Source organism: Halyomorpha halys, unplaced genomic scaffold (genome assembly GCF_000696795.3).
Source record: "Halyomorpha halys isolate HHAL.00 unplaced genomic scaffold, Hhal_1.1 Scaffold2090.1, whole genome shotgun sequence".
NCBI lineage: Eukaryota > Metazoa > Arthropoda > Insecta > Hemiptera > Pentatomidae > Halyomorpha > Halyomorpha halys.
The window spans coordinates 9237-24616 of NW_027113484.1; the positions used below are offsets into that span (position 1 = coordinate 9237).

At 29.7% G+C, this 15380-nt stretch overlaps 1 protein-coding gene across 3 annotated transcripts in view; it reads right to left on the minus strand.

The window, feature by feature from the left end:
- Nucleotides 1-227: 227 nt before the first annotated feature.
- Ehbp1 (Eps15 homology domain containing protein-binding protein 1) overlaps nucleotides 228-15380 on the minus strand; it is a 32384-nt gene continuing 17231 nt past the window's right edge. For 2 of the 3 annotated variants that reach the window (XM_014436781.3, XM_014436782.3), the window contains exons 12-24: nucleotides 13338-13509; nucleotides 13167-13264; nucleotides 12712-12772; nucleotides 11435-11563; nucleotides 10607-10708; nucleotides 9691-9781; nucleotides 9110-9201; nucleotides 5248-5379; nucleotides 5025-5145; nucleotides 4119-4218; nucleotides 3965-4038; nucleotides 3556-3670; nucleotides 228-1761 (exon numbers count right to left, since the gene is read on the minus strand). In XM_014436781.3, coding sequence (XP_014292267.1) covers nucleotides 1680-1761; nucleotides 3556-3670; nucleotides 3965-4038; nucleotides 4119-4218; nucleotides 5025-5145; nucleotides 5248-5379; nucleotides 9110-9201; nucleotides 9691-9781; nucleotides 10607-10708; nucleotides 11435-11563; nucleotides 12712-12772; nucleotides 13167-13264; nucleotides 13338-13509 — 1369 coding nt within the window. In that variant the 3' untranslated portion in view covers nucleotides 228-1679. The remainder of the gene's footprint in view (nucleotides 1762-3555; nucleotides 3671-3964; nucleotides 4039-4118; nucleotides 4219-5024; nucleotides 5146-5247; nucleotides 5380-9109; nucleotides 9202-9690; nucleotides 9782-10606; nucleotides 10709-11434; nucleotides 11564-12711; nucleotides 12773-13166; nucleotides 13265-13337; nucleotides 13510-15380) is intronic. The other variant, XM_014436783.3, reaches the window with a different exon arrangement.

Genomic DNA, 15380 nt, shown 5'->3' on the forward strand with positions numbered 1-15380 from the left:
GAGCTAATCAAGTTAAAATCAAGCAGTAAATGACTAATTTACTAAAAAGAAACTAATTTTAAGAAAAAAAGTTGAGCCAGTTAAGGTAATGATAGGACCTAATACTATGAAAGAAGGTCAATTACGAATGAATAAATAAAAAAAACTGAATAAGTGGCTAATAATTTGTTCTAATTTATAAAAAGATAGACAGGTATTTTAGTGTAGGTTTGACAAAAATTCAGACATAATATTTCTCAAATATTCTTTATTGTAACATTTAATGCTAATACTCTTGAGACATAACATTAAATCGACCAAAATCTCTTGTTACAAAAGGAAATTCGTTAAGAAGAAACATTCCTCATATTTTAATGCAATTTGAGTCAAAAGGGTTTTTAAATTTTACATAATTTTAAGCTGGAACACACCACTTCTGAACATATGATATAAATAAAAGCCTGATTCACTACAATAAACATTAAAATATACTTTAAACATTGAGTACCTTTCACACAAATGCTTTTTAATAATTTATAACATCAGCTTTTCAAATGAAAATTTACATTTAGTGTAACTGGACACAAAAGCAATTCGGATAAATTATTTATAATTTAAAAAAAAAAAAGTTCAGTCTATTTTGTTAAAAATTGGTGTGAAATAAAAATAGGTTGTATAAATGCAACAAATAATTGCTATCAAACGAATAAAATAATATTAAAGCATTTGTATGCGATTAAATTTTTTTTATTAATTTGAATATGGATTCTATTCACATATGCTACAAAAAAAAAAAAAATCCAAAATGGTAACATTTTATTTGAAATAAGATAGCATAAATAAAAAAAGTTTGTAGAAATTATTTTCTATTGGAAATTCTAACAAGAAAGTAAAATTTCAATAACAATCTCATAGTTCTAATCAGCTAAACTATAATAGAAAAACTAACTATTACCTAGATAAATCTCTATAAAAAAAAAATATACACTTATATTAAACAAATCAACAACTAGACAAACTATAAACATTTCAAATAAATAAGCAAAAATTGATCATTATCAATGGTTAATTGAAGTTTGTTTACTAATAGACATTAGCAATAATACCAATCAACTTCTTTTTGAAGCACTGAAATTTACAATAAAAATCACAAATACGTGTTATATATAAGCTAATAATGAGCAAAGTTTAAATGTAGCCATAGAGAAAAATAAACATTAGCTAACAGATAAATAAAAAGAGGCAAATGTCAGCCTACAAATAAAAAAAAAAAAAATCGAGTTAAATAAAGCATGGCTCTTCATTAAAATTATAGAAAAATTCAGCAGTCTTTCGAGACTAATAAAAATTAACACATGTACATATAATTACACACTTATAAAACATATATATAATATATACATACAAAAGAAGATTCCAGAGATAATACTCTTGGTAGTACTTATTTTAGAAACAGACTAATCATAACTAAGAGAGTAGAGTAGTGTGTGTAGAGCTCATGTAACGCATTCAAAGCAAGAAACTTTAAAAGTTAACTTAAAACAAAGAACTGAATAAAAATATTTTGATTAGTTGTGTTATATCACACGAGATTTTGGGCAGTAGAGTAAGGGCTATGAAGCTAATGATTCTACTACCTCGAGCCCTTCAAGGATTCCAATAATCAGCTTACAAGAAAATTTTTCTGAGACAATCAATTGTTACTGTATTGCACAATTATTGTTTTTCTGAGTCAGTCCAGCTCGGCTGAGGTCCCTTTCAATCTTGTCATCGTCTTCAATCCTATTTAAACAATATAGTTTTTAGATTTAAATTATTCATTTGATACTTCCACAAATTCCAGCTAACTATTGTTAAAAAAAAAAAAATACTATAATTAATTAAAAGTAATTACAATTACCATTAGTAATTACTATAATAATACTATAAGTAATTAAAAGATTTTAATCAATTCTTAACCAAATGGGAACAAGATAAATCTCAATTAGTAGAAATTATTTCGTGCAGTAAGTTCCAGTTTACACATTTTAAGAATTTTATTTACCAATGGTAGGGATAGGGGGTAATTAAATATTAAATTGTTTAAACAGACAATTATAGCGAGTAGGTTGGTCGATGTATGACAAATCACAATCTCACAAGAGGAGATCATAACATACAAAAAGCTATCATTCCCCGCCGGACCCGCCCTGCTAAGACCCCTGAGGAGCGACGGTCATATATCACTTTTGAAATATTTGCTTAAAACGGGAAGAGGAGTCTTTAAGATAGTTAAATTGAGCAATATTTAAAAAGCCCCTGAAATTGTAAAAACAACATGAAATGAACTATACATGACAAAAAAAAATAACACCATCAGGTGAACTGGATAACTTGGATGCCACAATGTTTCATCTTCTTTTTATAGTTGAAACTTGAAGATTGTGACCACCCCTAACCAGCTCCTTTCTAGCTTCCCCACTTTTACTCTCCTTTAAGCTAAAACATACTATTGGGTTGTCAAATAAGTTTGTAGCGTTTTTTACTAGTGATTTCAATAAAAACTTAAGATTCTTGTAAAAGTTTTTAATCAATTATATATGACCCATTTTGATCTATTACATGGTGCTATTTTTCAGGTCATTTTTTAATTCTGTCCTCCCAGAACTTCTCAGATTTTTGCACAATGAACTCGTTATTCACTATGTGCATTTTGCAGTCCTCGAGCGAATTAACGGTTTCCCGTTAAAACAGTTTTGAAGGGACCGAAATAAGTGAAAATCTGTCGGGGAAAGGTCCGGTGAATAGGGTGGGTGAGGGATCACATCCCAGCCAAACTCCAATAATTTCTGCCGGGTCTGCAAAGACACGTGAGGAAGAGCGTTATCATGATGGAGAACAATGCCTTTGCGATTATGAGACACAAATGATTTGAAACACTTGCATGAGATATGTTAAGCGTTTCAGCGATATCCTGTGTTGTAGAGTGAGGGTTGTCTGTGAACAATGCTTGAATTTGGTCATTATCAACAGTTGAAGGACGACCCGAGCGCTTTGCGTCTTCCAAGTCCGAATTACCAGTTCTGAACCGAGAAAACCACTTACGGATGGTGCTTTCTCCTAAGGCATCATCGCGAAATACACAGCGGATTTTCTGTTTTGTAAATAAAAAACTATTAAATGACCAAAATGAATTTGTTTCTCTTCCATTTTGAGTAAGAAAAACACCACTTAAAGAAGGAATCTCGGTTGAAACTGACGTATAAAAGCACCTTAACTAATCGTTTTTTAGAATATGTCAACATTATTGAGTAAGTAAACATGATTTTATAAACAGAGAGGATTAAATTGAAATATTGAAAAACACTATGGACTTATTTTACAACCCTATAGTAAGGTGTGTTGGCATAGATTTTATTTGATCATTTTGACTCTCCATCTTTTATATATATATTAGTTTAATGCTCTTATTTGTTCTATTTAGACCAAACTAACACAAACTGAATATTTAAAAATGCAGTTTAAAAGAACTAGTTGTTTATTTCATACATTATGAAACATCAAGTTTATTTTAAATTATTCATTTTCAATACTTACGCTTTTTCCTGGGAATCAAGATGATGAACAAGCTCATCTCTCTTATTGACAATATTTACAAGCTCAGCCAAAAGAAGATTTTCCCTCAGTTTCTGTTCTTCAGTTTTTTGCCAATCTAAAAATTAAATAAAAATATACTGATATATGTGTGTGTGTGTGTGTGTGAATACTTGTAAAATATGTTTCTCTATCTATTGGGTCAGCTATGTAGACTATTTTAAAAGGATGTAATGTAGTTGATATTAATCCTGTGGTTGTTGACCATTTAGAAATATTCAATATTTAAATGGGTCAAATAAAGCAAAATATCAAAATAGTTATAAATATATTGGTTTTCCTAGCAGGTACCCATTACCAAAGAAGAAAAAAGTACAAATATCTTTGTCTAGAAACTAAGATAATTGTATACCTTCCATTGACAATATACTACGAAGTTCTCTATTAAGGAGCTCAAACCTCCTTTCAAGATCATCTTCTTTTTCCCTGAAATTAAAAAAAATTGTTCAAATATAAACACAAAAACTTGCAACAGTTAAATACTGATAAAGGCAGACAAAACTTACAAAATATTTAATTGCATTTGCCTCCTGAGTAAAGCATTCTTTTTATTGACTAGTGTAAACCATTTAGACATTAATACCTCTTCATCATCTTTTTCAGTTCCTGAAGATTAATTTAAGAAATTAAAAAAAATAATTTAAGCAATCTTAAAATATATCAGAAAAGGATAGGTGATCATATCATAAGATAATATTTTTCTTCCTGATTTCATAGTGGGGTCCCACAGAGGGGCAGTAGTTAAAAGGAGAACATTTCATAACATTTGTTCAATGCAGGGTTAGGCAGACGTGGTCAATAAAGAGAGATTTCTATAAGATTACTCAAAAGTAAAAGAACCAAAAATACAAATATGACAACATAAGAAAATTAATTGGTTAAAAAAATATATGAAAAAATCACCACTGAGTGACGTTAAAGATTGAACTGTAAGATAAAATTAAAATCAATTATCACGGCATCTAAGCACATAAAGCAACTCCTAACAAATTTACCACTGAATTCAATCACTAACCAATCTGCAGTAAGTAAAAACCTATCTAATTAAGCAAATCCATACAAAAAGTGCTACAGGTAACTACATTTTTTTTTTGACCTTCCCAGTAATTTCTATCACAACCAAGCTTATTTTCTTTAAGTAACACCATGATTAGATGGCTTAAGTGAAAATAAATTTTATAAGAAGTAAAAATGTTGGTAAAAATAATTATAGCAGCAGAAAATCCACTTCACATATTTCTGCTCATCCCACGTGACTGGTGAAATCACTTTCAACCAAAAATAATATAAAAATTTCTTCAAATTAGACAATTTTTTTTTTACTTCTGCTCCCAATATATTAGAGAATATCCTCAATTCCTATAGAATACAAAAAATAGACAATCACAAAAAACAAATAGACGATCACATACCTAATTCCATTATGTCTCTGAGTTCTTTTTCAAGCACTGCAGCTTGCTTGTCAATTTGTTTTTGTTCTCTTTCTAAGGCTTCCATTTCATTCTGAATGTAGTTAACAACATCTTTACTAAACTAAAAAAAACAAAACAGAAAAACACCATAGTACAACATTGCAAGGGAAAATAAGTTATTTTATACCAAGTAAAATCTCAAAGGCACTGGCATAGTAGTTACCTGCTTGTTAGGCTGATCAGGAGATATTCTTTCCATGATTGATGTGAAAGAATAAAGAGGAGATAGAGGGTTCTGTTTGCCAGGGCTGTCGAGCAGTGCAGCAGGTTTGTTACCATTGTTTTCACCATTCACCTAAAATATATTTCATCATTCATTTTTACATCCATCTATGTTTTTTTTCTTTTTAATAAAACCATATAATATAATTTCTCAATTAAATCCTTGAGAATAAATTTCGATTAATAACTTTTTTATTTAAAATCCTAATCAAAACATAATCATCACCGTGGCCTTTCTGGATTTTACCATGTATTCAGGATTTTACACTGCAACTACATTTTCCCAACTAAATACATAGAAATTTTTATAGATAGTACATGGTAACAAGGTACCATAATCCATCTAATTTGTCTAATTTATAATCTCACCTTGTATATTTCTTTTCACATGTTTAACGTTTTTCCACAAATATTGTAGCACCAAGCAGTGCTAAGAGATTAACTAGTTAATCTTGGCGTTTAACTGTATTAAACAGGAGAAATTTTAATGTATATAATTAGAGTAATGTAATGGTAGTGCAAAATGAAGATGGAGGATTACTACGAAATATGGAGATGACAAATGAGTTTTGATTAAATTTAAAAAAAAAAATTACCAAATGGAAGATTTTTCACAAGGATTTATTTAATTTAATGATTTATTTCTACTAACATCTACTAATATAATTCACATTCACTACTAATAGAATAACTAAAATAATTTATCAATCATTAACTGCTTATATGGGAAAGCATGTACTCAAAAGAATTATCCACAAGATGTCAATTTTGTAAAAAAAAAAAAAAAATAAACTTAACCTCAGTCCATAATTCTGAAGAATAAAAAAGAATTCCAAACAGTATCTTGACTCCCTAAGGGAATGATAGTAATTGGAAAGGCACAGTGAAGTTCCTTTATGATGACTATCATATTTAATATATATGGTATCATGATTAATAATACAATAATGAACCATTACTATAACGATACAATTCATTAAAGTATTTGTATCTTTATTTATTTTATATTTAAATTCTTATTATCTTCTATTAAGTTTATATAACAACATCTCTGGCATTGATAACAATAATGTTTTGAGCTGTTATATAAAAAAACAAACCAACCAAAATAAAGTTCAGTTAAGCTAATCTACAAGTTGTTTGGACCTGATACTACAGACTTGAAAGTAAGTGAAACATCAAGAGTTTCGAATTAATCAATCACAATCATGAACTTAGATACTAAATACTAAAGAAAGGTATGTTACTATGTCAACATAGTACATGGGGCTACATGCTATGAAATAAATTAATCATTAATCAAAAATACTAATGTAATCATGAATTAATCAAATGGAAATTGAAAAGAATGCTATACAATATTTTTCAATTGGAAGTTTAATAATTATTTTCAATATAAGTTCTTTAATGTGAAATCCTTGCTATATTTTCTCACTACCAAATATCTTTCTACCATCTATGTTTCGGGAATCTTCCTCCATTCTATTTACACATCTTAATAATAGTTACATAGTTCTAATATATATAAAATACTTTGTCATAAAATAATAATAATCTTTATTTATTCTGGGATTGATACCTTTAGAATAACATACAGGCGTCAGAATTAGGCTATAGAGCCTTAAAGTGAAATACAAAATAAGAATGAAAGTATAAAACATAATAAAATAATGAATTTGAAAAGATTAAAATGAACAACAATAATTAACAGTATATATAAGATAAGAATAGAACAAATAAAGTACAACCATATGCCATATCATAAAAAATAAGATGACAAACACTTCTGACAATAAATAATAGAAAACAAAAATGATAAAAAATCAAATGTAATTAAACTAAAAATAATAAATGGAAAGGTAAAATTTCTGTTAATATACATATTTACAAGAATAAACTAAATTCTGAAACGTTAAGTACAGAAAATATATAAACTTTGTTTGAAACATTCAATTGTTATTCTTCCGGAATTGGGTGGACAGAAGGTAGTTGAAGATACGGGATTTGAAGGTTGAAAGGGTATTAGAACTACGAATGAAGGAGGGAATAGGATTCCATAGGGATGAGAAATGGATGAGGAAAGATCTACCAAAGGCTGCAGTTCGATAGGCAGTTACATATAAGTCTGAAGGCCGTGAGCGGGTATTGCGGGACTGCACTGAGGATTTAAATTGAAGGATATCAGAAATGTACGATGGGCGGCAGGATTGGATAACTTGGTAAAGGAAGGAAGCAAGAAAATATTTACGACAGAAGGATGGGTAAAGCCACTTCAATTCTTCATAAAATCAGGTGACAGAGGCGTCCCTGGGGACCCCAAAAATGAATTGTACAAAACAATTAAGTAATAAACAGTTTTAATTTAGCTTCGAGATTCTCAGAGACACCCCTGTGAACCACACAGCAATAATCAAAGTGGGGGAATATTTAGGAAGTAACCAGGAGCCTACGGGTTTCAAAAGGAAGTAGGTGACGAAGATAATTTAAAAGTTTTAGGGTGGAGAAGGTACAATGGGAAATATCAGAGATGTGGTTTTTCCTGGAGAGAGTTTGGTCTATAGTGACACCAAGGTTTTTAACGTATGGATGGAATTGTATTTGATTGTTGTTTAGGTATATGGAAATAAGGTTGGAATATGAGGAATAGTTTTCTGGAGGTGATAGGATCCTATTACGATTGCCTTAGTCTTCTCTGCGTTCAACTTAAGCTTGTTTTCTTGTGCCCAGTGACTAATTTGGTTCAAGTCTTCTTGAAGCTTCCCCTTGGCAGCCAATAGGTCAGAAGGTGGGAAGGAAAAGTAAATTTGGAAATCATCAGCGTACAAATGGTATCGAGAATGTTGGATAAGGAGAGGAAGGTCATTGATGTAGATGGCGAAAAGGGTGGGGGAAAGCGATGAACCCTGAGGAACACCACAGGTAAGGGGTCGAGACATTGATGGTGGTTTATCTGGAACCACTACAAACTGGAAGCGATCGGAAAGGAAGGATTGAAACCAGGGGAAAGCACTGTTGGATAGAGGAAGGTTTTGTAGTTTGTTAAAAAGGTCAACCATGTCAAATTCAAATGCTTTGGAGAAATCAAGGAGGATATTAGGATAGTTAGGTTTTGGTGTTCTATGGCAGTTTGGAGGTCCTTGGTTATTTTAAGGAGAGTAGATTGTGTTGAACAGTCAGGTCTAAAGCCAAATTGGAGAGGATTGATGAGGGAACATTCTTCTAGGAATTTTGAGAGTTGGTTTTGAACAAGGCGTTCCAATGGTTTAGAAAGGTGGAAATGAAAAAAGTAGTATTCATTATAAATCAACTCAATTAAGACAAAGTATTTTATAAGATTTAAGACTATATAACTAGTATTAAGATACATTATCCTGAAGATGGGGGAAGAACCATGAAATGTAGACAAAAGGAAAATATGTGCTAAAGAGAAAATATAGGAAGGATTTCACAATAAAAAAATTACATCAAAAATGTTGATTTAATCATGCATTAATAAATAATGTTCGCAAGCTAGCACTTAAATGAAAAAAAAAAATTAGATAAGAATAAACTCAAATGGCAGCATTTAATTAAATACTTTTTTACAAGCTCATTCATTTCACATGATTTTTTGGGGGACCATTTAGGGTATAAAATCACTTTTTTCTTCATTATACTATGTTTAAAAAAAACATAGTAAGAGTGAAAAAAGCAATAGTTGAACCTTTCAATTTAAGCTTTATCACTCTAGGCAGATATGTTTGTTCGATTTTGTACATATTCACATTTAAGTTTTATGAATTATAATATGGTTTTAAAATTACCTTGGTAGGAGAACTTGGAAGACTCCTTTGGGTATCTTGCTTTAAATTTTGATTATCTGCAGATATTTCTTCTGTTGGTGTCTTATCCAAACCTGTCAAAAAAAAAAAATCAATAAATAAATAAGAATTTTAATAATAAATATTTTAAAATGTGAGAGGTATATAAAAAAATGGAAAGAAAAATAGAAAATTGAATACCGCTAAACATTTATGGCACAGATTATTTCTTCTAACTGTTCCAAAAAAATAGTAAATTTAATTTTTTGCTCTTTTTGTTTAAGTAAAAAAAAATCATTTACATAGTTTCTTTCTCTTGCCATGAAAGAGATTTATATAAATTATTTTTGATATACAAAGGTGATTTAAATCCCAGATATTCTGTTTAAAAGAAATTCTATTCTAAGTTTTCATATTCTAGTACAGTTCTGGAAATCAACAATGACAACAACTCATGAAAAAAGAATAAGAGATCACTCAACCAAATATTTTAAGGTCAGTAAGATAAAACCTAAACCATAATATTTATAACACATTAAAGTAGCTTAAATATAAATATGTATCACTCTAAGCCTCTAACTTACTAGGTGAAATAGAACTGACAATCCCCATCCTAGCCTCGGCAATCAGCCTTCTTGCTCGCTCCCTGAGGTGGGCTTGTCTTTCTTCTTCACACTAAACATATCAAAAAATTAATCACTAAATAATTTTAGAAATAATACTTCACTAATTTAAAATTTTGGAGGATATTATGAAATTTAATTTAATGGGCTAAAAAAAAAAAACCAACACACAAAAAAATAATAGTTATATTTGAGAGACCCTGTAGTAAAAATATGTTCCTAAAAAATAAGCAATATCAGAGACATATTTATATAATTCCTGATCAAATAAAATGTACTAATTTATTTTATTTCATAATGAGATTTCAATTAAATTAAAATATTTTTTAATTATAAGAAAGAATATTTTTGAATCTGATGAAATTTAAAATATTTCTTTCAATTAACTGCAGAAAAAAAGGGGTTTTAAATATTTACCGAGAATGACTTATTATAACTACATTACAAACCCATAGAATAGTAACAGAGCAAATAAAATTATGATCCCAATTAAAACTATGATCAAAGAGTATACTACATAAAAGAGTCATTATTTACTTCAGTCACTGATCAAAAGTAAAAAAATACCACATGAGGTAAGATATCAAAATACATTTTTTACTTGCAAGAAAATCAATATTGAATGTAGTTTAAAACTAATTTTAAAATAAAATAATAATTTCGATTTAAGCTAATAAAATATTTTTCAGACTAAATTATGGTATAGAAACAAATTTTTTACATTATATTCTAATCCAATTAAATATCATACATAAATATTTCTACAGAATGACAGTGCATAGGTAGGTCAGATAGACTAAAAATTATGATGAGTATCATGGTAACAAAGGTATTTTTTAAAACAAGTTTAGTCTATGGATTTTTTGAGACAGCATACCTGAGTAGGCGATTGGGGCTGTGACTTAGAAGCCTCTCGCCTGGCCTGTTCCAAGAGCTGCCTAGCTCTTTCCTTCAATTCATCATGACGATTCAGCAATCTCTGCACACCATGCAATTAGCAAAAGACAAGCAAATAAAAAGCATTCATAACCGAAGATCACACACAACCGCTAACAGAAGTTACAATTACATTTTACTTTAACCAAAATAAAAACTATAAGTTTTGTATTACGATTTTTATATTCAACTAAATTCTAAATAAAAAAAAAAACATTCACATGCCAAAAAAAAAAAAATTAATCTTAGTCATAAAAATTTACCTGTGTAAAAATTTCAAAAGTTTAAAGTCAATAAAATATTAAATTAATTAATCTAAGCAAAATTTCATGAAACTATTTATGGTTAAGAAAAATCTTAATAAATATAATTTCAGTGAAAATTTGTTATTCATAAATCGATTTTAATTTTATAATACTGCTATTTTTTGAGGGATAAAACATAAGATATATTAAATTCTATATATCTGATTCTAAACCCATTTAGATTCTCCAAAAGACAAATCATTTCTTACAAAAATCATATTTGAAATAAAAACCAACAACCACAATGAACACTGACAAATAATGATCCCATAATTTTAATAATTAAGTAGATATAAAATATAACTAAAAACCTCAATGGTATGAAAAACCATCACCAAGCTGCTATTTACAGAAAAAACAAATCCTGTCCAGCATTGTATATATTATCTAACAATACTTTCAAAAACAAATCACTTATGAACAAAAAAAAAACACTAAATACTTTGAAATTTAATCATATTTACCTGCTGATGCCTTGATATGTGTTCGTGATTGAGGGGAAGATTAGAAGGAGGTTGGTTAACCCCATATTTCGTATCAGATCTGTCATGGCTATTACTTTTAACAGCATTAAGAGAATTCAAGGAGTTTTCCTGTAAAATAAAACAGACCTTAGTACAATTTGGTTATTATATTAAATTATAAATAAATATATAGAAACCTCTCCTAATGGACACTACTTTCAAGGGACAATTTTTAAATATCTTGGCCAGGAAATAAAGGAACGAAGCCCTGGTAATGAACACGAATTCAATATTTATAAGTTTTGATACAAATATATATGTGCATTAAAATATATACATATCTCGAAGGTATTCATTATTAATTAATAATATGGTCATCTTTCACAGGCGTGGTAAACTTCAAATTTTATTTTTATTAACTTAAATCTTAATAATCAACACATCAAAAAAACATTGTTTATACTTAAATAATTAGAGGAGATACTTCCCCTCTGTATCCGCCTCCCAATATCCCATGATAAAAGCTCTTCTTACCTTGAAAGGTTTAAGTAATAAGTAGTAGAGCAATTTAAAAAAAAAAAAAATTACTCACACTAAGCTATAGTTAGACCACAAAACTAGGAATCAATGTGGAACCATCACACCCCTCTATCTTTCCCCCGATGCTACCTTTCTTATTCTACCTTTAAAACATTTACTTTCAATGAGTATTGGTCAAAGTACATTGATGTTACAATAACAAGAAGTGAACACCAAAAATAAGTAGAGGGAATCATTCCTTCCTGTCCCATCTCAATTTTCCATGATTGAAGGTCCTCTTATCTTGCATTGAAAACATTTTCTGATAGCAAGTAGAGCAGTTTTAGAAAAAAGGTATATCAAGCTATAGTTTAAAGTTAGTAACAAAAAGAGAAATAAGTGTGGTCTTCCACTTCCAACCTCTGCAGACAAACTTTCAAATCATACTGTTATAACATTTACTTTTGATAATTTTCGAACAATGTAATTAATAAAAATAATTCGAAGGTATCTTGCTTCTCTCATCTGCCTCCTTATCTTATATTGAAAACATTTACTTATAGTAAGCAGAGCAGTATTAAAAAAAAAAAACTGCTTATACTGAAATACACGGTCAAATTAGCTAAAACCTTGATATTTCCTTAAATTTCACAATTTTTTTATAATAAATATAAAATGCTATTAATAATAATTTTAATTTGCTAGATAAGCTTTTAGAATATTAAATTAATATAAAAAATATAGTATAAAATACTTACACTATCCTGCGATGATTGAGACCACGTCCCAGTGGTCTTCTTGTTCGAATCAGTTGTTTGACTATAATTTAAAAAAAAATATTCATGAAATATATTCTAAAGAAATGAAATTTAAATTCCAATGAAAAAGTAAAATATTGTTTAAAAAAAAAAATTGTGAATATCATAAATGATTTTTATAATAAGTGTAATCGCATATTTTGTGCTTGGCAGAGAAGGGTCAATGACAATCCATTACTGAGCTTTCTCATAAATAAAAAAAAAAAAAATCAACTAACACTTTTTAGCAAAGTAACAATAAAAAATATAGATAACAGTAAATGCTGAAGGTCAAAATTGTTACTAATGCATTTACAGTAGTAACTATTCCTCGCACAACTGCATTCTAAATTGCAATCTAAATCTTGCGATTGGTGTTTGAAAGTCAGATGAGTAATACCTAATAAGAAACAAACCTTTCATCTTCATCATCTGAACCAAAGGGATCTGAAAACTGACGCCTCGTCATCAAAACCGGACGTTGAATGTTCGCCCCATTCACTGGAGATTTACTCTAAACAAATATAAAATTATAAAAAATCATTTTATAGCAGAATCCATTATAAACTGATTAATTTATTTCTTACTTTATCTCTTTCTCTAAACTTTTCCTTCGTTGGGGACAAAACTTTCCCAAGTATTGACTTAGAGCTATTAAAAATTTTATCAGTCACACTCGCTGGAGTTTTATTAGAGGGTTCCTGAGGGTCTTTGCTACTCCAACTGTTTCTGGTCTTTTCCTTATCGGTTTCCGAACCACTAAAAACAAATATGTATTTTAAAAATACTAACAAAATAGATGTATTATATTAGATTCACAATAATTGAATAAATTTATAAAATTAATAAATTGAAACATCTGATTTAATATAAAAATATTATATCAGATTATGTTGACATATATTGTTTGAAATTAAATTAACATTATTTAATAAAATTATTTCTTATTTGTAGTTTTAAGGGCTCTGTTCTTTAAACAGATTTTATTTCAATAGCTGAGTAAGACTATTTAATTTAAATTTTTCTTTAAATCTTACAATACAATAATGACAGTAAGTTACAACAATGGTGACGTTTGATTTCAGAAGCATAGCACTAGAGGAGTTTCAGGATTGTATTATGTCTCCTTGAATTCCTACCTTGTTGAGTTTAGCAAAAACAGGGGTGATACAAAACTATTTTTGATGTGTGTATGTTTAATCATAATTGTTCTGACTCATAGAGTTATTGAGCATGTTTACAAAAAGTATTGGACTAAAGTACAGGGATCTGATAAGAGCCAAAAGAAGAGCACGAAAGGAATGGCAAACTCACCGACTACCTTAAGCTAGACGAACTTATAACAAATTAAACAATGACCACAGAAGAGAAATAGAAAAATTCAAACAAACGAACTTTGACAGATATTTGGAAAACCTGACAACTGATGACAATAGTTTGTGGAGACATACAAAGCGACTCTTACAACACCATGAGGTATCAGTCCCAGACCAGGAAAAATCCGAAATATTCGCTGACCATCTTTCAACCTCACACAGATTTAACTGACATACAACACAAAGCTAATGTGCACAAAGTTTTAGATTCTCCTCTTCCACCTAAATGCTTTACTCCTACTGAGGTATCAAGACAGATTATGAAAATGCCTAAAAAGAAGGCTTCTGGTTACGACTTTATTACTGCTGAGGTACTTCGGAAAATTCCCAGAAAAGCTTTAGTATTCCTCACAACCCTATTCAACGCTATCTTACAGACAACTAAATTCCCTATACAATGGAAATGCTCCACAATTAATCCATAAACCTAACAAAGACAAACATAGACCCGATTCCTACAGACCTATTAGTCTTCTTCCAGTATGCTCCAAAATTTTTGAAAAATTATTTCATGAACTTATTATAAACATACTAACTGAACAAAACATATTACCCAACCACCAATTTGGATTTCGCACATTACATTCCACAACACAACAACTACACAGGGTCACGGACTTCATTTCCTCTGCTTTTGAACTAAAACAATACATTTCTGGAGCATTTTTGGATGTAACTCAGGCGTTTGATAGGGTATGGCACTGAGGCCTTCTTTTTAAACTTAAGCCAATTCTCCTAAGCACCCACTATTTAATTTTACAATCATTTCTTCATGATCGTTTCTTTTCTGTCTGGCAAAGCTCAGTGATCTCATCAATGAAGCCAATATTTGCAGGTGTCCCTCAAGGTTCTATCCTGGCCCCACTTCTGTACCTCATATTCACTAACGACTTACTGACAAATGACAACATACTCACTGCGACGTATGCAGACAACACTGCTGTCATTTCGAGAAACACGGGCCCTTTACAGGCCACACTAACACTACTCCATAGTCTAAACAATATACAGACATGGTGCATACAATGGAAAATTAAGATTAATCACGACAAGTCACAACATGTCACATTTACTCTACGACAAAAAATAGTTCAGTTTACATTGACAATCACCCTATACCACAAACAAACACAGTAACATATTTAGGACTTACCTATGACAGAAGGTTGACATGGGGCCCAGACATCAAGACAAAACGAAAAACACTAAATTTCCGACTGAGACAATTATTATATTCTATATTATTATATTATT